The 25,891-nt window shown below is 34.6% G+C and overlaps 1 protein-coding gene across 9 annotated transcripts in view; it reads right to left on the reverse strand.

Annotated features, from left to right (window-relative positions):
• Window positions 1-25,891, reverse strand: part of LRRFIP2 (LRR binding FLII interacting protein 2) — a 60,773-nt gene that overhangs the window by 21,405 nt on the left and 13,477 nt on the right. For 4 of the 9 annotated variants that reach the window (XM_080383314.1, XM_080383316.1, XM_080383317.1 and 1 more), the window contains exons 3-16: window positions 18,238-18,324; window positions 16,732-16,782; window positions 13,861-13,914; window positions 12,034-12,099; window positions 10,625-10,666; window positions 9,604-9,669; window positions 8,086-8,160; window positions 7,298-7,345; window positions 7,179-7,223; window positions 5,741-5,788; window positions 5,589-5,642; window positions 3,245-3,352; window positions 865-909; window positions 83-196 (exon numbers count right to left, since the gene is read on the reverse strand). In XM_080383314.1, the coding sequence (XP_080239440.1) occupies window positions 83-196; window positions 865-909; window positions 3,245-3,352; window positions 5,589-5,642; window positions 5,741-5,788; window positions 7,179-7,223; window positions 7,298-7,345; window positions 8,086-8,160; window positions 9,604-9,669; window positions 10,625-10,666; window positions 12,034-12,099; window positions 13,861-13,914; window positions 16,732-16,782; window positions 18,238-18,324 (903 nt within the window). The remainder of the gene's footprint in view (window positions 1-82; window positions 197-864; window positions 910-3,244; window positions 3,353-5,588; window positions 5,643-5,740; window positions 5,789-7,178; window positions 7,224-7,297; window positions 7,346-8,085; window positions 8,161-9,603; window positions 9,670-10,624; window positions 10,667-12,033; window positions 12,100-13,860; window positions 13,915-16,731; window positions 16,783-18,237; window positions 18,325-25,891) is intronic. The other 5 variants (XM_080383311.1, XM_080383313.1, XM_080383312.1 and 2 more) reach the window with 5 other exon arrangements.

The raw sequence follows: 25,891 nt of genomic DNA on the forward strand, positions 1-25,891 counted from the left end.
AAGTTCTATAGCAAAGAAAAATTCCTCCTAACCACAAATACAATTTTAAACTAGCTCCACATTCTCTGAAAACTCTGTTTACCCGTAATTCACTGAGGGATGCATCAGGATCCACCAAACTGCTTGTGTCTCCACTTCCTCTCCTGGATGAGTTGCCACTCAGTGGAGTTGCACTTACGGAATTGCGAGATGAGGGCTTAAAAAGTGAAAAACATTTTATCAGGAATAATATAATAATTTCTGGTATATATTCTTTATAAATTTCTTCACAGTCATAGAACACTCCTCTCTTCTTTTTACCATTTCTTAATATTAGAAATATTTTCCATTATTTTCCAGCACTTACGTTTCTTCCCAGTGAAACTTTGGTTCCTCTTTGATGACTCATCAGTCATCACAACTTTACAGTTCTCAGTAGTCTGTTCAAAAGACTTTCATAAGGAGGCTGTTAGTGCTGAAAAACTAAGTTTAAGATATTTCTAAAAATTCTAATTTCTGCTACCCAGGATTCAGAAGAAAGCCTCCAGTGGAATCTAGTATATGGATTTTTATAGCCCTAGACTCTTAATACTCAACCTTTCCTGCTAAATATTTCTCATGCAGAAGATAAATTCTACAAGAAACTAATAACTGCTAAAAATAAACTTGTTAAAAAAGAAAATATTCTTTTCTTGCAAAATAAAAGACACAAAGCACTTATTTTGGAGATTAAAAATACGTCTAAAAATCTCATGCAAACTCTTAAAAATTACTGAAATACACTCTGCTAAAAATACACAGCATTATACTTTTTGAGCTATTTTAATGCTTGTACATCTGTGGATGAACACTGACTTCAGTAATTTTTCAAGGAAAAATTCTTACCCTTGAAAATATTTCTGAATGTGATTTTTCACTCTTTTCTTCCAGCTGAAAGTGAAAAGAGAAAGTGATCACAATACACCTTTTGTAACAAGGGACTACTGAATCACCATTTTCTGTTCAAAGATGCTGAGAAATACTTAAGAACAAAAAATAAAACCATGGGGGAAAAAATAATCAAGAAGTTAGCACAGATCGAGACAAGGAGAAAATAAAAATAAGAATTTAGCCTGAAAAAGCAAGTTTCACCTCAACTGTAAAGTAAATGAATGCTTGTAAAGAAAAAGCCAGAAACCTTTTTTTAGAAGGTTTTAAAAAGTCATTATCAGTATTAAAGTACTGAAAACAGAACATGTTTCACTATTTTAAATTTCAACAGGGTAGTGACTACAATACTTGGTGGCATAACAAACACAAAGCTTCATGCAAGTGCATTTCAGACAATCAGTGACACCAGCGTGAACGTCCTAGTTATTAAAACCCCATTTGTTCCTTCGATCTTCTTGCTGAAACCTGCAGTTACATCAGGACAAAACCAATTCAGGTAAAAGCCCCTAAGAGAACTGCACTAATTAATAGCAACCTAAAAAAATACTTTCAATTCGTATTTTATGTATTGAAGCCTAAGCAAAACAACTACCACAGCCCCTTCTTATTTAGAAAACTCTAATATTGCAAAGTTATATTGTAGATCTCTGTATTTTCTTCATTTCTATGAATCACAACAGGTGGAGTTAAATCAAGACCTTAACATGTCACCATATTTTAAAAAAACAAGTATGATACATTGAGTATGGTATCTCAGTATCTTGCTTTCCCAAGAACACACTCATCTCCAAGCCCAGGGAGAAGAGACATGGAAGTCTGCTACAATCACAGTAGAAACAAATGTTGCTTTACGAGATCTTTCTTTTTCCTTCTATTGTGGTTTCACATTTCTGTAGCAAATTCACAATCTCCAATGATGTACTGAAACTGTAAATTGCAAATATTTGTCACCACTGTGATACTAAAATGATGAGAAGAATCCAATTGATCTGAAGTCTCCAGTTAAAAATATAAATTTGGAATTTAATAATACATAATAATGATGAGGATGATACTAAAAGCAACTGACAAGGCAGCTTAATTGCCCGTCTCAGCCTCCACGTTTTCTTTTAGCAGGGCATTATTTTCAGAAAAGCATGTTTATTAGAGAGAAAGCTAAAATTTGAAGTGGAAAAATGGTCTCTCGTGCTTTGAGTGGGGCTAAACACCATGCTCAAGTTACACAGCACTATAAGAGTATTAAATCATCTGAAAGCAGAATCACAGAACCGGTGGGTGTAGGGGTTACTCTAGCAGCCAACTAGCCCAGCCTCCCACCCAAAGCAGAATCGCTGCGGCTTTATCTAGCTAAGTCTCACCAGTTCCTGAGGGAGGTTCTCCAGTGTTGCTGTCACTTGTCAGAGTTCAACACGAACCTCCTCGTGGAGCTTCTCACAATGTCTAGTCTGAACGTCCTAAGCTGCAGTGCAAGGCTGCTGGTCCTTGCAGCACTGCTTGGCAGAAGTATGAAGAATTTGGCTCTTACCTAATCAAGCAGTTGCAAGCCGCTCATCACCAAAGAGCATCCCCTTTTGCCCAAATAAATAGGCCCAGTTCTCCCAACTTTACTTTCTACTGCACATACTAACCCTGACTATTATTTCAAAGATGTCTGAAACCAGAAATTTCCCTTTTTTTCGCTACTATTAAACACGTGAGTTTTGACTGGAAGTAGCAAGGATTTCTAGAACTTACAGCAGAAACAAAGAGAAGGCAGCTAGGTTTGGTGTAAACAACGTTCAGACTGAAGGGATGCACAGGAAAGTTGTCATGATAATTTTCCTGTAACATGCTCTATTGACTTGGGATTCAATGCAAGAGCACAGCCAACAAGTGCTCCAGTAACGGATCCTGACAAAATCTCATCTTGGATGAACTAACATTTAAAATGCACTGAACAAGGGCACAGTTGTAAGTATTTATTTTTGTCACTAAACCAAGCAGTATTATTCATAATATACACACCAAAAATACACATTGATAATTCCCTAAGAAAAACATGCCAATATTTTACATTTAAGAGATGCTTAAGCTTATCACATACAAAAAATGTGAAGGGTTAACATTTGACACATGCTTCTAGCAACAGGCAAAATCCCCTTTAAAATAAACCAGCATGCTTTGTAAAAATTCAGACTCCAGATATTTTAAAACAAAAACCAGCCCCAACTCCTCAACAAACCTATGTGCCATTAAATATCTCTGAATGCTTTTACAGGATTTACTTTCAGAATATGAAAAGAAAATCCATGGTTAGTAAGTTTCACTACAGTATGGCAACAAGCATTAAACTCACACTATTCAAACCTTGGACATCATCTGCCTCGGAAACAATGCTTCCCCTGCGGTTGGAACGACTAAAATAGTCAGCAGCAGTTTCACTTTGATCAGAAAAATCAGAGGACTTCAAAAGACAAAAAGAAGGGTGAAAAAACTGAAGGTGATACCACAGAAGGAACAAAAGTTTATTTCAAAAAAAACAAACAGGAAATCCTAACTTAAATCTCCATTATTGCCATTTATTCTTGCTTTTCTAACAGTTTAACAGCTGTAAAATCTTAAACATACTTCTAGAGATTCGCTATTTTAGTGTCTACGTGAACGCGTGCCGCACTGATACAAATACTTGAGCATGCATATGCATTGTTTTTTAAACACTCCCCATGTTTATTATTCTTACAGTTTACAGTAACTAAAAGCAATCAACATTTATTATTGATCCAATTTCCTCATTTGGAGTAATATAAAAATACAAGCATTCCAGATACAAAAGGTTTAGCACCAACAGATTGCCAAACAAGCTACAAAAATTATTTTTTTAAAAAAAGCTTCGTAGATCATAAAAAGACTATATAATCACAAGTTGATAAAGAAAAAAATATTTCTATTTATAAATGTTGTCTTTTTTCAAATCAATACAATCCCAACACTATTAGTTATGAATATTATCTGAGTTTCCTGTCATTCAAAACTCTTAAGAGGCGTTATAATAGAAGACAAACTTACTCCCCAAAGCTGTACATCAAGAAAGACATGTAAAGAGGCGAGGAAAAAACACTAATGCTACACATCAGTGGTAAAATTGACAAAATATATCTAAGCACATTACAGTAACAACAACTGCCATGGGCATTTAAGTCAAATATTTAACGGAGAAAACATCATATGTATTAAAGATAGTATTTAATGAGAAGAGTAGGTTTACCAAAAGTGTTGTCTTGATAACGTTCTACTTCAAAATGCAGGATGTTACAGTGAACGTTATATTTAGCTTTAAAGTGATTATATGCGAAAATACTTAAATGAACAGTTTGAAAATATGTTGTCCTTAACCAATTTTCACCGTTTAAAAAAATAATTCTTTATTTCTTTGTACTTTATGTACATGAGTGATGTAGCCTCATCTTAATCCCGATTCAGTTTAAGAATTATTCAGGTTTTCACCAGTGTTTTCTACTGTTTCCATATTCTCTCCTACTTTTCCATTTGATTTCCAGTAACTACTGAGCAAATTTCCAATGCACTACCCAGACAGAACGCAAATCATTAACCATAGAAACAGCAGAAAGTGAAAGCAGTAAGATTTTTACTTCATCAGCTTTTCAGAATTATTTCATTAAACCAATATTTTGGACTCAATCATTCATTAGTGTGAGTGAATAGTACTTCGGCATTATTGATGTCACATATACATACTGATACCTGGTATGCGTATGTTCCTATATACGTATAAAGAATGTACTTCAGGAATGATTCTTAATGTTAAGAAAAACTAAGGAGACAAGCAGTATTTTCACAGTTTGAGAGACTTTACAGGTGGATGTTAATACCTCTTAGGTTTTAGAACTTCATTAAGGAACAGCAAAATTCCCCTTTTCCTACAACCTCAAAAATTCACTCTGACATCTCTTGTAGCTAAAAACATACAGTATCTGATAAATGTTATTATAGAGACTAAGCAAATGAAAACAGATTTAAGAATATGTGAAATGTTAAGAATATGTGAAAAATTAAAAAAGGACCAACCATTTCAGTTTAACCCATACCAGAACACTCATCTGCTTTTTTGTCTACCATGACAAATAAGCAGCTGTACCAACGAAACTTAGACAATTATTCTGTGGTAGAAACAGAGTAGAATTATTTAAAAGTTACTGTGCAGCATGAAAAGACATCTTTGGAATGACACTTTCAACACAATACAGATTCAGAAACAATTTCTCTCCGTTTCAAATACTGGTCACTGCAAAAATGAGCCAGTTACTTCTCACTGCATGATATAACAAAGTTTGCATTAGTCCTCTTCCCTGAAAGACTTTTGCAGGCATATGATAGTGAGTTTCACATGGCTGCCCCAACTACAACATAAGGTGACAACTCCAACTGTGCACTATACTCCGGTTTCCAACTGCTTCCAATTATATACATTCAAACATTTAGAAAAAACAAATTCCTTATTGCTTCTACATTTTACTGTCTTACTGCTAAAACTTTACATCTTGCTAAAAATCACATCTCTGACACTGAATTTTTTTGATGTGAACTGAAAAATCAAGTCTGTGTGTTGGTCAGTAAAATGATCATCAGTGTTGTGCGTTAGTATCAAAGCATTCAGCAAATCATGCAAGAGGAACGCTCACCACAGGACTACTTCGAACTGAGCTTGCTCTTGAAGAGTAACTGTATTCAGATGGCTAAAGAAAAGTTACGAAGGGAATTTTCACAATTTTCATAGATTTTTGTCTCCAGAAAACAAAGATAATGGAAGAAACCAAAAGCCTATTACACTTACAGTGCGAGAACTATACGAGCTATGTAATCCATCACCACACAACGATGCCTGAGAAAGAGGGAAGGAAATACCATCTACATTCAGTCTCAGGAGTAATTATGCCACACATACATGGAAATTCTTATGCACTGTGCTCCATCTTATCCCATCTGTGCACATTCCAGTCAACATTATACTTTTTGAAACAACAAACAATTTGTGAAAACTTCCAGCAACACTTCCTCCTATTATTAGGTATATCTATTTCCAAATATAAATCTATTTCCTTGAAAAAATAGCCAAACTGGTTTTGAAAATACAAAATCTTAACAATTTTCAGAAGAAAAATAAGTATTTAAACTGCCATTTGGTTTTCACTGTTCTGAAGCCTTCAGAAGTTTTAATACACCCTGGGAACTGAAGCGCTATTACTTTGTGCTCATGTAGGCCAGTTTTCCTGAAGGAAAATATCTCAAGGTGCAAGGCTGAAATCTATTTCAGCAGTGGATAATAAAAGCAGTTCTGGGCAACACAATTGAAAAAAAAAAAAATTACAGTCTCATGCTGCCTTCTCCCTACCTATGAAGGGATTGCTAGCCGAAAGTAGAATTAATTATATGTATATCAGAATTATATACTGAGATATATATTATATGTATTATATATATACTATTAAGTATAATAGCAGTCATTACAGTCTTGTTCTCTCACTGGATCTTCTAATATTTCCTTGAGAATATGCACAAAGCCAGAGAAGTAAACTATCTCTGCTTGCAATCCAGGTTCACAAGATCTCACTAGCTCTATAAAAATATTACATAAGAATAGGTCAGTTTTCTACACGTTTAGTATGACTCTACATGGCAGTATAAGTTGAACTATTGTAGCAGCAAAAGCCATAAAGTATCAGGTACAAATGTCACATTTTAAAGACAACAACTTTTTGTAGAGCTATCTCAGCCATCTGTATGGTGCTTCTAGATACTTTTTAGTTTGTGAAGATGCAATTAGATTTTCATCCTATTGCCTTTTATTAACTTCAAATATGACATCTTACTTAAAAATATTTCAAGTGTATTCACCACAAAGTTCTGTAATCTCCTGACAATGATTTTTCCCATTCAAATGCCTAACTTATTTAAATACTTTTTTTAGTATTATACATGCAGTTGTTTTTTAGTATGGTTGGATTAACTTCTTGTTAATCTCTTCAGCATCACTGCTGTATTCATAAACTTTATGCTTATCTGTAAACAGATGAGCAAACCAGCAACTACTGAAATACTTAAAAGAGGCAATTTAATGATGTTAAAAACACCAAACTGAATGCCTCCACAAAACAATACACACAAGCTGCAGCTTTATTTAAAAATATGAAAACAATGCTCATGTAATACTGCCAAGCCCCATGGCCATACAATACAAATTAAAAGCAACCATGCAAATGGTGCTTACGAACCAAACTGATACTTCTTATCAAACCAGTGTTTACAGAAGCAGACACCTATAAAGAAAAGCGTAATTTTACATCTGAGGGTCACTCAAACATCCGAAGAAAAGATATTATATCGTACTAACCCTGTAACTTCTAGTTGTTGCCACTGGATCACTGTATAGAGAAGATGACTGTAGTGTGAAGAATAGAAAAAGTCAGAAATGCTTTTTTCTATATACATTATTTTTTTAATCTATTGCTCTATATTCCCCAAAATTTCTATAAATAAAAATGCTAAGTTTTACCTCTGTAACAGACAGGAGCTTTAAGAATGATAAACACTCCAAGAAAACACATTACCTTTGAAATCGTAATTAAAATGTTAATTAAAGCAATCTAGTATTTTTATCAGAAGATGCGTAGAAGAGAATTGTAAGAAATTAAGTAGTTTTCAAAAGGCACATCAATTTCCTCTAGGTAGTTATTCAAAGCTGACCACGACAGTAGCCACAAGTACAGGAAGATACTACCTGTCTCACAACAGACCACTGATTTATCCTTTGTACTACACTTTCTTCTACAGTAATATATTGTTGCTAAACTTAAAGACTTTTTTTGTTGTAGGACTTTGAAAAGGCAAATGTCACAGCTGCTAGTTGTTTTCTTTATATCATACCGCAATCATGAAACATTATTTAAAATTTAAACCTCACATATGCAGAAAACAGAACAACTTGCATGTTATCCATTCATTTTATAAAAGCCAACCCTTAAAAGCAAGAAATACAATTGTAACTACTACTAGCTGTAATAATTTGCAATGTTACAGAAAGAAAGAGAGGCAAGTCTGCTGCATATAGCATAAGTAAGCAAAACCAAGTATGTATTTTATACACATTAAAAAAAAATAATATAGGAAAAGGAGACAGACCCGAGTATGGTAGGAAGAAACTGGTTTACTATATCTAAGGCTGCTATAGTTTCTTTGATCATAGTAAATTCCACTCTGTGGGGGGAAAAAAAGAAAAGAGAAAACAAAGACTGCATTTGTACATCTTGCAAAAGTTCCATCTCAACATTGCCCAAACATTCCCAAGCTTAGAGCTTGTACAGAACGATGTAAAGAAAATCCCAATGGTTGACTGAAAATCCATATAACTTTCTGAAGCAAGTAAAGCGTAAATAAGCCCAAGAACTACTTATATACTCTGTATATCAGCATTAACTGTATTTTTAATGCCATGCCCAAAGCAGTAAATAGTTTTGGGGTTTAATTTCTCTCGAATAAGTAAGAAAACCCTGAAAAATTTATCTAAACTGTGACAAGTGGAGCATGAAAGAAAAAAAATCGACAAAACTTGCTAATAATTAGTACAATTATTTGCTTGAAAATTTTTTTCCACTAGATACCATCCTGCATCGGCACGTTTGGGGAGACAGAACGATAGACATGCCTAAGAATTTAACAAGGGATGGATGCTTATGTGATCAGCATTAGTCTGTACCCTACCACTGTTCTTCACACCAAGTGCACGTGCTGAAAGCCTAGCGATTACACTTGGATTACTTCTGTTGGGTCTTGATGGGTCCTACACAAATTGCATATATATGTATATGTGAGGAAAAACCCCAATATATAAAGAAGGAAAAACAAAGAAATGAAGACATGGCAAAAAGTAGAGCTTTCAGAATGTAGTGCTTCATATCTCAAGAGGCCCCAGGAGGCAGAAAGATTCCTGTTTATTTAAGAACTGAGGGAACAGGGAAACAGCACAGGGAAGTGCTGCAATACAAATAATTATAAGTAAATATAAAAATTATTTCAGCTTTATCTCAACCAAGGTGTCCACTGCTGCTCTGACTCCCCCAGTCCCTGACACAATTGCTAATTCATCAGTGCCAAAACCTGCTGAAAAATTGTATAAAAAAAATATTTATTTTCTTGGCACTGTATTCATGTTTCACACTGAACTTTGTAAAACAGCGTTTGGAAGATCACAGTAATCCACATGCCTTTCTCAACAGTTCACTGGGTTAATGTCAGAGTTTATGGTTTATTCAATCTGCTGTACATGGGTATTTAAAATACCTCCAGCTGATAGTGGACAAAGCATAAACAACAGAACATGTATCTCCATCCTGACTGAATAAACTTTAATCCAAATAAGTGCCACTTTTTAAAAAAATAGTTCCAAAAGCCTTCCCCCAGGCCTCCAACAGAATGTGTTTTCTATTTTGCTGATTCCATTCATGGGGTTTCACTGCCACAAGCAGAGTTTCAAACACTCAACTCCAGGTCAGAATTTAGTCAATACTAGCAATTCCTTTTTTCCTTAAAACATTTATGTCAGTATATGCCAGCAAACTAATAAATTCATCCATAATTGTATCAGTATGTAACTCTACACAGTTAGTATCTTTATATGCAGTATTACAGTAGAAAACTAACCAATAAATCTTTATGGGAATAAGCAGCTTTCTTCTTTGAACTATAAGATTCACTGTAAGCATGATTCTAAGAACAAAATTTAGAAAATTAATACCACTATATAACAGCCTCTTCAATCTTAAAATAAAGTCAAACATAAAGGTTAAAAATTTTTGTCATCCACAATGGAAACACCACAGAAAATTCTAATTCCTTGATTAGAATAACATGCCATACTTCTGTTGCTGCCTAAAACAACTGCTAAGTGAAACTACAACCAACCTTATCTCTGATGAACGTAGACTTGGCTTAAGCCAGTGTTCACATTTCACACAAAAATATAGATCCAATAAATAAACTAAAAAAGCTTAACATTACAGGCTATTTTAAGAACTATATTGTGTTTGCCTATCTGTAGATAATTCAGACAACACTGCTACGTAAACAAAATCAACTTTTTCAGCTGCTTACAAATGCCTTTTAGTGGTACTTGGTGCTTGTCTTTGCTTAAGAAGACACACACAAATCTTAGTTGGCACAATACCAATAAGAATGTGATGCACGACCATCACTTCATAACAATAGTAAGAATTTTTTTTTTAAGTAAAGGTATACAAATCACCTGCTTTTTCTCAGGATTTAAAAAATTTTCCATTAATTAAGTTAATTTTCTACACAGAAATGGAGAATACAAATATATGCATACACACATTTTTTTTAAAAAAAAATGTATGTCCTCCAAGTCTATTCTGTGTATGTCCCTTCACTACAGAGTTTAGAAATAACAGATAAATACTAAAAAGTGCTTACTGTAATACAGCTGTCTAATGTGAATTCATGAGATTTTCTCACAGGAAAAGTTTATACGTGCATTCTATGTGAAGGGTTAGAATCATACTGCTATTCTAACTCTGAATGTGTGATAGTACAAATTTATATACATTTTGAGATCAATAATTCAAAGTAGCTAGTTAGTGTCATTACACCTTAAAAACAAAGCACAAAAGCAGTCTTCACTCAGACATGCAAAGTGTTAACATACAGGGACCGGGTATCTTGCAGATCTATCCTTAGCATTGTCATACTGAAGCAAAAAAAAAAAAGACATTAAAATCATGACGTTAAAAAAAAAGATTAAACTTTTTTTAAAAAAATAATTTACTAAAAAGACTTAAAAGGAAGTTACAAGAAAACATATTCTACTAATTATGAAAGTTTATACCTAAAGAAATGCCACTTATTCAATCTAAAGGGCATTCTGAGGCTGGAACACTTTTTAATAAAATCTAAATTGTTTTTTCCTGATAGTATCCCAATTTCTGAAAAGCAAGATTGTTTTGGACCACAGTAGATTATGTGAAAAATGTAACGTCGTTTTGGTAACTGAGTTTTAAATAATTAAACAAATTCTCATATGGTAAATTGTATTGAACTGAGACAGTATTTTTTAGGTTATGTGACAAAAGGCTCATCTCCACGCAGGCAAAGGAGCCCAGAGGAGCATCAATTATCCCCGATGTCCAGGTGTGAAACCCATCAGGATGCTCTGAGGGCTCTCCAGGGCACCTCATAGACTGAGGAAGGTTACTGCCCACAGGGCATGGAAGACATTACAGGATGCAAGGAGGCATCATGGGATCAAGGGAGGAATCAAAGGTGGGGAAGGGAGGGATAAAAGTGTTTTCAGATGGAGCAAGCGAGTGATAAAGGAGGAATAGCGAGATTAAATGGCCACCTGTGGGTAAAGAGACTGCTGGTCTACCAGATTTGACAACTTTCAAAGATAAACAGCTTTGTAATAACAGCTTAGCCAGTGTCCCTGTGTTTCTTGTTACACTCAAAGACAAAATCTGTTGCGTTTATTGTTTTTTTAAGCATACAAATCTTAAACTTTCAAAACAAGCTTGTTTTTTCCCCAGTTCATTTAAAATTTCACAGGTTTAACTTGGCCATTCTCAGTGTAGTCAAAGCACAATCCAAAATATTACTTAGTATCATCCTAAACTTCCTTAAAACACCAAACAAAATAAGAAATTGACAGTAGTTTGAGAACATTACATGATACAGTAATAGCGTTCTAGAGTACTACCCAGTGTAATTTTCAACATAAGAACTACTGAGAGGATTACAGGAATAAAATTCCTTCTAGAGATCAAATTAACATCAAAACCTCCCTGGTTTTAGATTTTGTATTCATTCATAAATTAATATAGTCCAGGCTTAATTCATATTATTTTATATTGTTTTCTTATTGACAGAACACTTTGCACTTTCTTTGACCCCTCAAACTTGCTCTCACAAAACATTTGATTACTTCAATCATTTCAGCAGTCCAGTTACTACTGTTTTCTATTAACAAGCATGCTTTTACCAAACTACTTCTTTGGTAAGTAGACACAGAAAATGTTATAATGTGAACACATCAAATCATGCTCATTCCAGGCTACACACCACAAGATCTCTCCTTCTGGAGGTACTTGCTCTGCTCCTGTGAGACCCACTGACATCCAAAGAACTCTTAAGAATGAAATTGTAAAAAAATATATCAATATATATTAAAAAAATTAAAAGCTCTATTCACTGAAAGGCACAAAATAACCAAGGCAGTCAAAGAAATTCTGAGCAAGCCACCCAAAAATTAGCCCAGTTATCTGATGGTTCAAACCCTATAATTTAGTCAAGGGAAAATTTCTTAATTTCTCTCTTAGCATACTTTGTATGTTAACCAAGGCAAGAGCAGATCTGAACAAACCTGTACCAGCTCTCAAGTTTAAAAGTGTCACCACATCACATATTTTACGTGCTTTTTCTGCAAACCATTTACTGTTTGCAAAGTAGTCAACACTACCTGATTCAAAGGATTCATTTGGTAAAAATCTGTGTGCTAAATTGCAGAAACACTTAACACCAGCACTTGCAAGGCCTTACACAAAATTTAGTTAATCAAAGATTACATTTAATTGCTGAAACCTCTTAGTGACAATCACTTTTTTAAAGTCACACAAAGAAACAGCCTACTCCACCTTGCAAATTAAACAAAAGCAACTCTTGTATTTTAGTTATTTTGTCTCTCTCCAGACCTATATGCAGATCCATGACAAGCTAATTCCAAAAATCTACTAAAACCAGGGAAATGTTTGCAAGCCCTCAACAAAACCATTCTTTAGCACCATATATGACCTAAAGAGGATACAGGAGAGCCTGTAGATACAATAAATACTTCCATTAGCAGTCTTTGGTATGCGTTGTATCATTCAGGTAAGTCTTTGCTACTGTCACATTCTCAAGGAAATCAAACTTTGCATCATACCAAACCCTTCTTTAAATTGTATCCTTATTTACTACTACTTGTTCTTCCACAGATGTTATAAGAAGACAAAATAAAGAGTGCAAGAAAAGATACAACAGTGAGCAGACAACCACCAGCATCAGTTTGGAATGAATGTCCAAGTTACAAATCAGTATTACTCATCTGCAGTAAGTGGCACTGATTCAGGATGACTGCATCAGCAGTAGTATTAATTAATTTAACAAAATTTGACTGCAGAATTTCTGAGACAGGAGAAACAAGAGATTTCCCCACTCCCACCACGTGAATTATCTAAAGGAGACCACTGTTTGATCATTAATAGCACCTTCACATCTGACCATGAGATCTGATGTACAGTTGTAACCACAAGACAATTGACAACTTATGTAGGAATCTTAATACTCTACCATTTAAAGACAAGCCAATTAATTTTTACTAGTTGGCAATATCTGAAGTCTGAGCACAATTACTCAGCTTTTTAAAAAAAGAAATAAATCATATTAGACTGGAATTACACTAAAAGATGACACTTACAACTTGTTATTAGATATATGTTATTTCAAATAATTGACAATTGAACTACATCTATTTCCAAACAATTCTGAAACACCGTGTCTATTTTCAGCAACAAAAATATACTGTAAAGAAATATATGTAGAAAAGGAAAAAAGAAGCATGAGGTATTTACAGTAAAAACATAGTCAAAGAACATGTGACAGCAAAGATTCTTTTCAAATGCAAGGACTGAAATACATAAAAATAAACTACCTTGTTAACATTGACGGTAATAAAATACTAGATGAACTTTTAACATTACACATGATGTAAAATACTGACTCTAAAACTGCTAATACTTAGAAGACTTGAAGCATCATCCGCTCCCTAAGAAAATGAAAACAAAACCAAAACTTTTTTTTTAAAAAAAAAGCCATGATGGAAAAGAATAAGTACACAGTTTGAACACAAACCAAATATGAATGTCGACTGGACCGGTGAGAATACCTGGCCCTCTCTGAATCTTCCTGAGAAAGAAGAAACGCAGAGTTATTCCACAGGAAGGAAAAAAAAAATAAAGACAACAAAGCAAAAGCAAGCAAAGGTGAGCAACATGCTGTTAGCACTTTTAATGCTGTGTATAATTTCAAATAATCAAGTGTGGCAACAGAACTCACTCAAGTCAGAAGAACTGTGGTTTCACCCAATTTGGGTAAGTATGCCAACACACTACATTAAGAGACGTAAATAAAGGGGGTTAATAAAATTAGTAAACACTGTTCAGTAGTCAATCCTTTTTCTGATTACTATATTAATGCAGAAAAGAGTACAAGATTTTTTAAATTAAGAAATCAAAGTAAAAATTAAAGAAAAGCTTTACGAAACTCCAAGTACATTAGTAAGAAATTTACTATAATTACTAGTCAGATTGTGAACATTTTACGAAGTTATTTTAGCCCTAATAGAAATTCTCATTCTCTGTTTCCTCACACATACTTCAGATTTTCTCCTTTATTATAGAAACAAAGCTTCTTAAGCAAATTGGTCAATTATAAATTCTATAGGTAGTTCTGCTCTACAGTGACAGTGAAAATAATAAACCCAGCTTATAAAATTTGGGGGAGGACAACTAGCTAAAGCAACTTATCTTTTATTCTGTTGAAAGAGCAGAGAACATTCATTTTGCCTCACACAAAGGAATATGTGAGAAGCAGCAGGAACAAAAGTACAACTATTTAAAAATTAAACATCAAAATGTTTCACATGACATAAGCTTCCCCAAATTTTAGTTAACAGTAGGTGAGCGTATTAAGAATAACTTATTTTAAACTATCCCACTTGAAGGCTATACAACAGAGCTCAAAGGAGGAATCCTTCTTTACATGCCTCACTTCCTACAGTTTTCAATAGGTCAAAATATTCTGAAGGTTGTTAAGCCAGATATCTTTAGAGTTAAAAGCTCAGCCTCTAGATCATAGATGGATATCCAAAGCCTAAAGCTTGCTTTCATACTGCCTATAGTCACATGGTTATTTGCTACATTATTACTGGGTACATTAACTTGTTCAATATTATTTTGGGACTATTCAAGAGGCTTAGCTAATACTCTACAAGAAAATAATTTCCCAAAGGGTATGTGTGTGTAAGTTTAACTTTCTAATGATACTTTAGTCTTTCTTTCTATAGCATCTACTTTGAGGATTAAAATGAACATTTATTCTGTAGAACTTTTAAACATATTATAGACAGATCATTACCAATTTTAAATATACTTTATGCCTGTGGTCTAAATGGACAAATGCCTGTTAACACTATCTGCAGCTTGCAAGCAGATAGTTCGCTATTTAGGCAAGATTCTTCCTAACCACTGGTATACACCCCAGCTAATAATACGATCTTATAATGCAAAACTTCAGCTTCTGGCACAATTTTCTGTACATTTCCGTAGGTAATGTACTTTGGGTAATGAGTCTTTTCCTGGTGTACAATCAAAAATTAGAAAGCCAGCGTTGAGTATTTAGCATTTTCAGGTCAAAGGACAAAGTACTTACCACAGTACATATTACAAACAGATAGCTGCTGCCGGTAGCTATCAAACTCAATTTCTAAGTATTTAAGTTTGAAAAACTCACTATCTAAAACAGAGGTTAGGTCTCCCAATCGAAGAAAGTGCGCACATCTGCTCAGAAACCTCCTGCAGCAGATGTGCCTCTTACAAGTGCAAAAAGAAGGTGGCATTAATTTCAAAGTGAGCTTGCTCACAAATGCAATCTGCATTCCACAGTTTGAAAACCCTTGTTCTCCAACAAAAAAAAGGATTCAAATGTGTATTCTACCAAGAGACACCAGAAATTTATGTTATTTACAAGTGACTATAGAACTAATATACACATGAATGTCAGCTAGGCAAAGAGACAATATAAAGTCAGGACAACTGCAAATAAAATCCTAATGATGGTTCTCGGATTTCTCAACAGAAGTGCTGATTAACCATCACGGTAGTTTTAGCTATTTGAAATTATGGTTACTCTTAGCATATACTACTAAAATCTTGATCCAAAACACTCAGCCAGCGCTCCCCTAAAAACATAAAAAGAAACTCGCATCTCCCATATGCCTTTTTAAGAGGTACATTAAGTTTCTGAAAGGAACTCCCTAAAGAAATACTGCACTAAATTAACATAAATTGAACAGGAGCTTTCTCAAATTGCAACCCAACTAGCTCTACTTCTTCCTGCTTAGTGGATTTAATCTAAATAAATTAACAGTCAAATATTTTATCATTATTAATTGAAAATGAGGGGCAAAGGGTAAAAGGATACAGATGATACATATTTTTTGGGTCTGGATTTTTTGGTTATTGGGTTTTTTTTCTTTTATGATTAATCTTTTAAGTCTTAGAAGTGAAATAATCATCAGTGAGAAGACTAGCATTTGCTACATGACTCAAAGCAGCAGCAAATAAAGGCAAGCCTGCTAAGATGAAAAAGTAAAAAACTCAAAACTCTAAAAGTTAACTGCAATAAAAACATTTACTGTGGAAAAAATAGTTACCTAGATTGAAACTAATGTAATTTCATGTAAAATACTTTCATGACTTTAACCAGTACATGGCAAAACCAAAACACTTTCCAGTTTAAGAAAATAAATCTCGTTTCAGTTTGTCTTTTGCTGCCACAAAGTACCCTGCATATCCACATCTATACATAGCTTACATGTAACTGGTTTCAGTAATAAAACACTTTGAAATGACACACAGCAAACCATTAGTAAATTGCTTCCTCCAAATCCTGTATTAGTTCTCTGAGTGGCAAAAACATGCACAACAGGTGGTTTTAGCCTACCATCCATTTCTGGATATGAGCCCATTTTCTATCATATGAATGCTGAGAAAACTACAGAACGTAAAAACAAAAACAAACAAAACATTTACAATATAGGTTAATAACCACACAAAACTGGATTCCTAAATCAAAGATTTGGAAAAATTTACGTTAATTGTCATGTAATCTTCAGTATAATATCAGATACCTACAGCAATTAGAAAACTGAAAGTATGGAATAACAAGAAACACATAAAACCTGAGCAAAACCATGTTTTTAAAATTGCACTTGTTATTACCATAGCAAAACCATCCCCAAATTATCAGTAATACATGGATTTGAATGTAATCATGATAAATAGGAAGTTTTCCGTCTTTTGCATGCTGCGTCAAAACCTGAATCAAATTAATAATTTTGAAATAACCAGACTGCTGAAAATCTAGTTCCTAATTTTTTTACTCAAGAAATAAGGGGTTTTTTTTAAAAAAAAAGTATGAGGCAACACAAAACTATATGTGAAAATATTATCCCAAACCTACTAATTTTTTTTTTAACATAAAGATCCCGACAATAGATATTTACTGTGAATACTTTCAGTATAATCCATATGGGAAGAAATTGAAAACTGCATATCCAAAGGCACATATCCAAATTATCCAGTTGCTAATTATATTATGAATACAGTAAAAACAGAGCAAAATAATTCTCTTTTTCATAGTTGTATGAAAACGTCATACAGTCACATTTATTATTTATGCTGTGCTGCCACTTATCCATGTTTACATGGACCTTTTGCACAGCAACAAGCAGCAAAGAATTTGCCATATGTCAATTAATTACTCTTACAAAAGCACAAAAGTCACCAGCTGACTTAAGACACAAATGTACTAATTAAAATCCAGAGAACATTAAACTTCACATTAGAAGCTGAAAACTGTTCCTCTTTATGCAAAATTTGTTTATGCCAGCCTGAGTTCTGGACATTATCATTATATTCACTCTCCTGCTCATTTAAAACCAAAAAAGCAGTAACAAGCAAAGCCTCAGCCTTTTAAATATCTAAAGATAAATATTTGACTAATCTTTGTCCATTTTGATTGCTAGCATTGATTTACAGCATTTGTTAAAGGCAAAACATCCAAGCATCTGATTTCACTAGAATTTAAAAATCACATTTAAAATGTTTTGGTTTTTAATTTGAAAGCAAGAGTACTAACAGCCTATTTTATCTAGATTTTTTTCCACAATACAAGTGTAACTATTAAGGGAGTTAATAATGAATGTTCAGATTAATATTTCATGAGATGCCACAATACAAAGCAAGTTACCCTTTTAGCTATACAACCTAAGGCGAAAGAGGAGGGTATGTGGGAGAGGGAAAGTGAGAAGCTAGCAGTTGCCTGATGTTGAAAATAGTAGCACGCAGCTGAATTACACCAAAAGACAAAATCTGATGCAAGTACAGAAATAAGGCACATTAAGACTTTTACTAAAAGTCTGCACTAATTACTAATGATTTACACTACCTCTTTTTGCTGTCGCTCCAGCTCTCTCATACGTATATCTCTTGCTTCTGCTCGAGCTGCCCGTTTGGCTGCAAGCCTGGCTTCTGCCTACATAGAAATTGAAAATACGGAAATTTAAAATAACATTTTTTGTATAATCATTTAAGTACTTAATTTAATAATCTCTTCACAAAAATCACTTTAAGAATCTAACATCATGATATGTAAGTGGTAAGGAAATTGAAGTTCTCAGGATGGCATTTCAGAAAGGATATATACCTAACTCTGTAAAAAGAACATTACATCAAAAGAATTACATGTTGATAGAAGAACTGAGTTCAGAAATATTACTATCACTAATCTGAAGTTTTTTGTCTTTCAGACTTTAACAGGACTTTCCTATGCATAGTATTTAAACATGCTTGTATGCAGCTGCAGAATCTTTGGCCACAGGAAGACATTAAAGCAAAAAAGAAAGAATCAAACCGAAGATATTAAACCAGTACTGTTCATGTCATATTTAAAGGCTCTGCTATCATTTGCAATTATTTAAAAAAGCAAATATCACTTAGAAATGGAATTACTTCAAATGGCAATCAAAATCAGATCCATTACTGGATAAAATGTAAGAAAGAAATTTAAGATTCCTCAAGAACAAACAGTGACCGTCACCATAAAGGGACTTCCCTACCCATCCATTCAAGCCCTTATACTCCCAACACCTTCTGCAGACACAGCTCCAAGCACTCAAGAATCTGCTGCAAGCAAATCTAACTAATGAGCACAGCAGAAAGTTAACAAGAATAAAAAAATTCTGAGTTTTCTGCTGTATTAGCGAAATGAATTTGCTTGTATAAGGATCTTATGAACAAAAAAAAGACAAGCAAGACAAACAGTAGAGAGATCACCCTTTTTTCAGTGGCAAAAAGCTGTTATATCTGCACTGCGTGTGAAACCTGGTTATTGGCTTACTCAACTCTTATGTTTTCACCACTTTCTATCCAGCCTCAACCAAAAAAGAAACAGTCTTTCAGACCCTAAATGCTCCCTCCAATTTAATCAGTTGGTTAGCAATATTTTTTTGACAGAAAATTGATAGTTGAGGAAAATGCAAGCTCAGTTTTTTCATGTTTGAACAATGAGTTGGTGAAAATTTTCTCTTAAATTCTTGAAATCTCTTTGAAGACAGGTTTTCTGCTAAAAATTCCATTGGTCTATCTAAGACTAATTAAAAACTTCTGAGAAATACCAGCAGCCAAAAATCCAGAACTGCCAACATCCAAAATATTTCAATTTAAAAACGTAAAATTCAATGGGATTTTGCCTTTGGTTAAGGATAGTTTTCTTCTGGTTTTGCCTCTATCACAGCATAGGATTATGTAAAGTATTAGAAACCTGTAAAATTCACTACAATTGCAAGTAACTTTCTTTTACTGTGCTTCAGGAAAAAGGGGTATTTAACTCAGGAGTTTAACTTTAAATTACGATTCAACTACAAACAGAAAAAAATCTGACAAATTACAACAATAAAGAAGGTAAACACATTGTAGCTTTATTAATTGAAATAGTTTTTCAACTTCCAATTACTCATTAAGACTGTCTTCCTGTATTTTGCACACTTGGGTGAAATGATTCTGTGTCGGCACTCTCGACTGCCATAACGTAATCCTTTTTCAGAGCAGCATCAAGCTACTTTTCTTCCTACCTGATGACAGCAGACAATAAAAGCAAGGGAATTCCCATGCAACAGGGAATCTTTTCTCACTTGCAGCCCTACTCTGTTACTGTCTGTAATCACAGGTCAGTGGCATATACTTTCCTGTAGACACCTACGCAGCACAGAAAGACAAAGGACTCAACCAGCTGCTATATCTAGTTTTAGTTCTGTCTACAGATCAGCAGATACATACATCTAGCTTTCAGACTCTGGCACGGCTTTATTGTTAAAGATAGAAAGTGCATTTGTTTACTGATTCACACTAAAAATCAATTGACATTTCACCACTCTTACTCCTACAGCCAAATACCAAACTTTCACATTCCTACTGTATAGGGGAAACTAGTTCTTCCAATTTACTAAACCCTCAGCAACAGGACAATTCTACAAACATTTATCATAAAATGGGTGCCTGAAATTGAATAATAAAACCTTTATCTTTTTAGAGAAAATTCTAAGCAAAAAATGGTTTGGTATTACATTAATTATTAATCTGAGGAAATAGATTCCTTTAAAAAGTACACAGTTTCGAAAAGACAAAGGAGTTAACTTGTCAGCTGAAGACACAGTTCTCAGGCTTCCTTTACCATACCTTAGAGCAAGGGACAAATCACATGACCATTTGAAAGGTCACCATACCAAATAATTCTTTATTCTCAGCAGAATTGTTAGAGCAGACTTCACGCTATTTATAGAGCATGCATACAAATGTTAACAACTATGTAATTGAAATTAAAAATTAACATAAATAAAGAAATAGCCATAATTTAAAAGGACATAAATTTTCTTCCTGGTTGCTGCTGTTCACTCTACTGTATTGCTGAAGAAGCCCATAAAAGTTGTGAAAAAAGTTTTCCACCAACAAGCTCTTCAGAAATTAAATTCTTCAGCTATATTGAAATGAAGTCTTTAAATATCTGCTAAGGGAAACACAGTGCCACAACAGCTTTGGATAGACAACCGAGCAGAAAAGATTAAGTTGTTTGCACTATAGAAGCAACAGAGAAAGAAAATCTTGATACCCCCCCCCTTTTTTTTTTCTGGGGAGGGGGTGTCTGTGTGTGAGGGAAACAGCAAAAGGACAGGCAGTCATAATGCTTTTCTAATTCAATTAGTATTTGAATTGAAGATCTTTCCAAATATATCACTATACCTTGCTCACTGGAGCTTGGGGGTCAGCCCAGGTTGCTTTCTACAGCTTGTATTAAACAAATCCCAGTCTTAGAAAACTACAGACTGGCCACTACAGTCTCAATTTCAGTTGCATCGGTCATTGTTCTCTATACAGACTGCAGACCAGACACATAAATAAAATACATTATTTATGATAAAGATATATTACAGTATCGTGTGACTGAAGTACAGCTTGTTAAAAAGTGATAGAACATACCAAATTCCTATATTCCTGAAGTAAAAATTAAACTGTGGATTGTCTAAGATCTGGAAAATCTGACACTTTATTTTAAAAGTTTCTGAAGGGGACTTCTAACTGCTGAAAAGAAATATGATAGCTGAATTTTCTTGAACACTTCAACTGCAAATATGAGATATCCAAACCTGTTACAGTCATACCAGTACGCTTCCACTGGTGGCTAAAATGGAAAGAAATAACTTGGTTATATATTCTGGATGGCAAACTGGAAACCTTAGGTATAGATACAAAAATTTTGCATGGGATTTATTCAGAGAAGTGATCACGAAAGTGAGTAAAGGACTACATATAAGATCTTTGTAGCAAAAGACAGCGGGTAGAAAGATATACAAGGAAGGGGCCCTCAAGACTTCGAATAGGAAAAACGATCAATTAATAAAGAATTAATAACTAAATCTGTAAAATTTTTGTATAAGAACATTCATACTAGTTCTTATCTTCTGCCTTCTACCCTAAGGATTGATACATGATTTTAGGTCAGGTGCCATATCTGCATTTCTTTGGGTATTAGCTCTGCTCCGAGTAACAAAACAAAGCTATCTGTTCAACGCTGAGTCCTGGAATTCTTCAGTTCAAGATAGGCACCAAAAATTATTATATGCCAAAAAAAAAAAAAGTTATGCTTCCTTGCACCTGCATAAACGCCATTTCATTCTGGAAGAATATGCTGATTCCGGCTGTGTTCAAGCAGCTAAGGGGCAGTACTCACTTTGCTTAGGTTATTTTATTGCATGTTTATTAAACATAGGGGTAGCACAAGGATGTTCTCCTTCCATTACAGGTGACATGGTCAGTTTCTTCATTTTAACCTAATAACCAATTACCAACAACTACTTAACAATCATTGAGAAGACCATCTCTGCTTAACCCATTTTTTTCTTTTTTTTTTTTTTTTTTAATACATATTCAGCCACAGTCTTTTGAAAACATTTCAAACCATTTTTTGTCAACTTCCAAGGATAACATCCAAGATGTTTTTGGCAAGAAAGAAAGAAGAAAGGAAAAAAAACCCCAGGTTTTAATTTGAATGCCTTTGTAAAGATTGAGCCTGGAGTATCCCCCTTCTGATGTGTTTTTCCTTCATCTCTTCACCGCAACAATCAAGTTCTTCACCAAGGTAAGAAACATATTAGTATACAGCATCGATGTGGTAGAAGCTTCCCACCATGTTGAGTGAGGAGAAGCATAACGCCCATCTACACTATGGAGACAGATGTTACGCTTCTCCTCACTCAACATGGTGGGACGAATTCACTGGAAAGCAATAGTTTTTGTTTGTTATTTTCATACTGTAGAAGAGGGGATTCATTAATTAGCTCAGATGCAGCAACAGAAGCTTCATAAGGATAAAGCACAGGCTATACTACAATGTTATTCACCTCTGAGAAAATAGGAATGCTTTTCACTGAAAAATTAGAATTATTTTGTCATCGTGGGCTACAATATGTGTTCCTCCTTTGCTCGCTGTGCCGAGGGCTAGGTGATGGTTACAGTCCTGCAGTTCCCGAGGCAGGAGGCCCAGGAAGGCCAGTCTCTCTGTGTTGGCACAGCCCCAAGGTGCGCCGCGTGCTCCAGCAAAGCATCAGGATGAGGGTTTCACAGTCACCGGATTTCTCAGTGCACTGCTACACACTTTCATATAACGTTTATCACATCATTTCTTATTACGTGAACATGCAGCATTATTCTTCTCTTGTTGCTCAATGCTTTGGTATTCTCATTTCCATGATTCTTAACCTCCTCCTCTCCTTACTACCTCTTACAGACACAAGGCAACCCCATCACTCATGGGCCAAATGTGTTTCTTAGGCCTCCTCAGGAATATCTGCCTTCCACTTATTACTGATGCCCCTACTCTTTCTCCAGTTGCCTATAATGTAAAGCCTATAAACAACAAAATCTTAAGGTTTATATGACTGAAAGGTTCAGGTTTCTTTATTTCTGCTGTCTGTTATTTTTTTTCCATTTATTATACCAGATCCATATATTGATTAGAAAATCTCTATATACCTTATCTCCTGTAAAATATCCTTAAACACTATTACAAACTGCAAACAAAATTTTGAATTAATGCTGAGGTAGAAACAGCTGTTTTACAAATATGTAAGTGATCTCTTATTAAAACAAAAAATCATCTAGCATCTACAAAGACAATCTCTGTATGAGAGTGGAGTTCTTTGGAGTTTTGTCTTCTTAAGAAAAGTTCAAGCTGTATGCAGAGAGAAACATGTACTGAACTTTGAACAGATTGAATGTGACAAAGACTGTTGTCATCTGGTTTTAAATTCATGATATAGTCTTCAAACATTTTAATATTGAACTCTTGGCTTTTTCTACCCTCTCAATTAACACAACATTTTTTACTAAAGGAAAAACAACTATTCCTTACTCTCTGCCCAAAGTTTGAGCAATTACAGAGTGAATTTTAAATCCAAACGAATCTTTATTCTGTCCCATAAAAAAAACACCTCTTAAGAGTTTCCAGGCTCCTGATCTACAGTGAAAACAGTTATGAGAACAGTTCTCAAACAATACAGACAAGATACTACAAGTGGCATCAAGTGAACAGTGATGCAATCGTCCCACAACCTCTAGTTCTTTGTCAGCTAGTTATTCATCCCTGAAGAATAGAAGGTTATAAGATAAATCCTGATAATCCTGATTGTCCCTTCAAATGCTGCTTATCAGGTTGAGGCTGGTGAGATGGCAAGTCAGTCTTCTCACTATCTGGCATGATGTTCAATGTATCTGAGCTTGAAATGAAGTCAGTGTAAGAACACAGAAGTGACTGAAACCTCTACTCTTGCACGTAAGGCTGGTCTTGGAGAAAGAGGTCTCAAGTAGTCATTAGAGATGTCTAGTGACAACAGTTTGTTACTGAACAGTCAAAATAAACACAACTTGTCTGTAAATTACAAAGACAAGTTAAACAGTAATACAGATGTCAGCTGATGATACTCTGTCCTGAAAAATGTTATAAGCAGAGAACCTCCACAACAAAACCCACAAGGAAAACAGATCTTGAGATTTTATCAGCCATATCCAGTGTAGACTGTAAGAACGTAATCTTGACAGGAGCCCAAGTCACACTAGACAATCCCTATCTGTTATTTGGAAAGGCAGAACTTTCCACAAGACAGACTGGTTTACATTCTTTGTCAATTTGAGAAAGGTAACAGCTTCAGTTACAACAGCTAGAAAAGGAACTAGAAGGTGGTATAAAGGAATTCTTCCGTGTTTTCAAGGGATAGGAATTTGTTAATATTTTTTTTTTTTAATAAGAGATTACCTGACTCCACATTAACCTTGTCATATTCAGAAGACAATTACCAATACTTAACTTCAATGTAGTTGGGTGCATTTATACTCAGAGTTCCTTTTCTCCTTGCAGGGAATGCCTAGACAATATACCTATACCTGTTCCCACAGCTTTTGAATCAAACACAATAAACTGGTAATCCTCTCTGTTGTACCAAAGAAAGACTTCCAAACTCATCAACTGCAACTAATCTCTCTTGAGACACTGAATATGGAGTACATTGTTCCCAAAAAAGGATTGAGTAGATCACCTTTAGTCTTCCTCAGTTTCAGTAAGCACAGGCAATTCAATGCCAGAAAGGGTAACACACAACAGAATACAAAGTAGGTGCCAAAGAAAGAGGTCTGGTAACTGAGAAGTTCTTGGAATAAGGCAGTAACTCCACCACTGTTGATGTTTTACCATCTCTTTGTTTAGTGCAGAGGCACTGCAGAAGAGCTTGTCTCAATACAAACTCTGATAGCAAGGGAAAGATACGAAACCGCTCTGTACATTAACAGTGCTACTGCTACAGTGAATGAAGGGGTAGAAACACAACAAACAGAAGAAAAGCTTTCTGATGCAGAGGAAAGATGGAGAAAATGAAAGAAATCTCACAAAGAGATCCTATGATAGTGCCCTTGTCTTCCATTAAATATTTTCATATAAGATGACACATCAGATTCAACCAGTGCAGAAAAATTACTATACAGAAAGGAATTTATGGGAACAGTACCAAAGAATTCATTAGACCACATTTTCTAGAAAGCAGATGCTTATTGGTACCAAAAGGAAGATATCACATTTTTTTTGCAAGTCCCATAGAGCAAGAAAATCTCAATTTTGTCAAGTTAAGAGTGGTGAGAAAGATTAAGATTACTGCTTCCCAAAATCTTAACTTTCGGAGGAAAACACCCTGAAACTTCATATACTACACTAGAATTCTTTGCTGGTATTACAAACTCTGATAATTCTTAGCACCTTTTTGCGATCGCTGTGAATGCCAGAGTACTCCTATGCAGTTCTTCCATGCAGATCATCCCGAGTGCCAGCATTTTACTTCAGCATATTCTGTTTACCATCTCTTGATACCTAGAACACCTTTTAGGAATGTTTTCCTCACAAGACATCTGACTTCTGGATTATGGGACTCAATTCAACTGTTCTAAGTAACATCTGCTATATAGGTAATTTTAGAAAAGGAAGTTGAAGAACAAAACATCCTTTG

The sequence above is a fragment of the Falco punctatus genome, assembly GCF_963210335.1.
Source record: "Falco punctatus genome assembly, chromosome: 4".
Classification (NCBI taxonomy): domain Eukaryota; kingdom Metazoa; phylum Chordata; class Aves; order Falconiformes; family Falconidae; genus Falco; species Falco punctatus.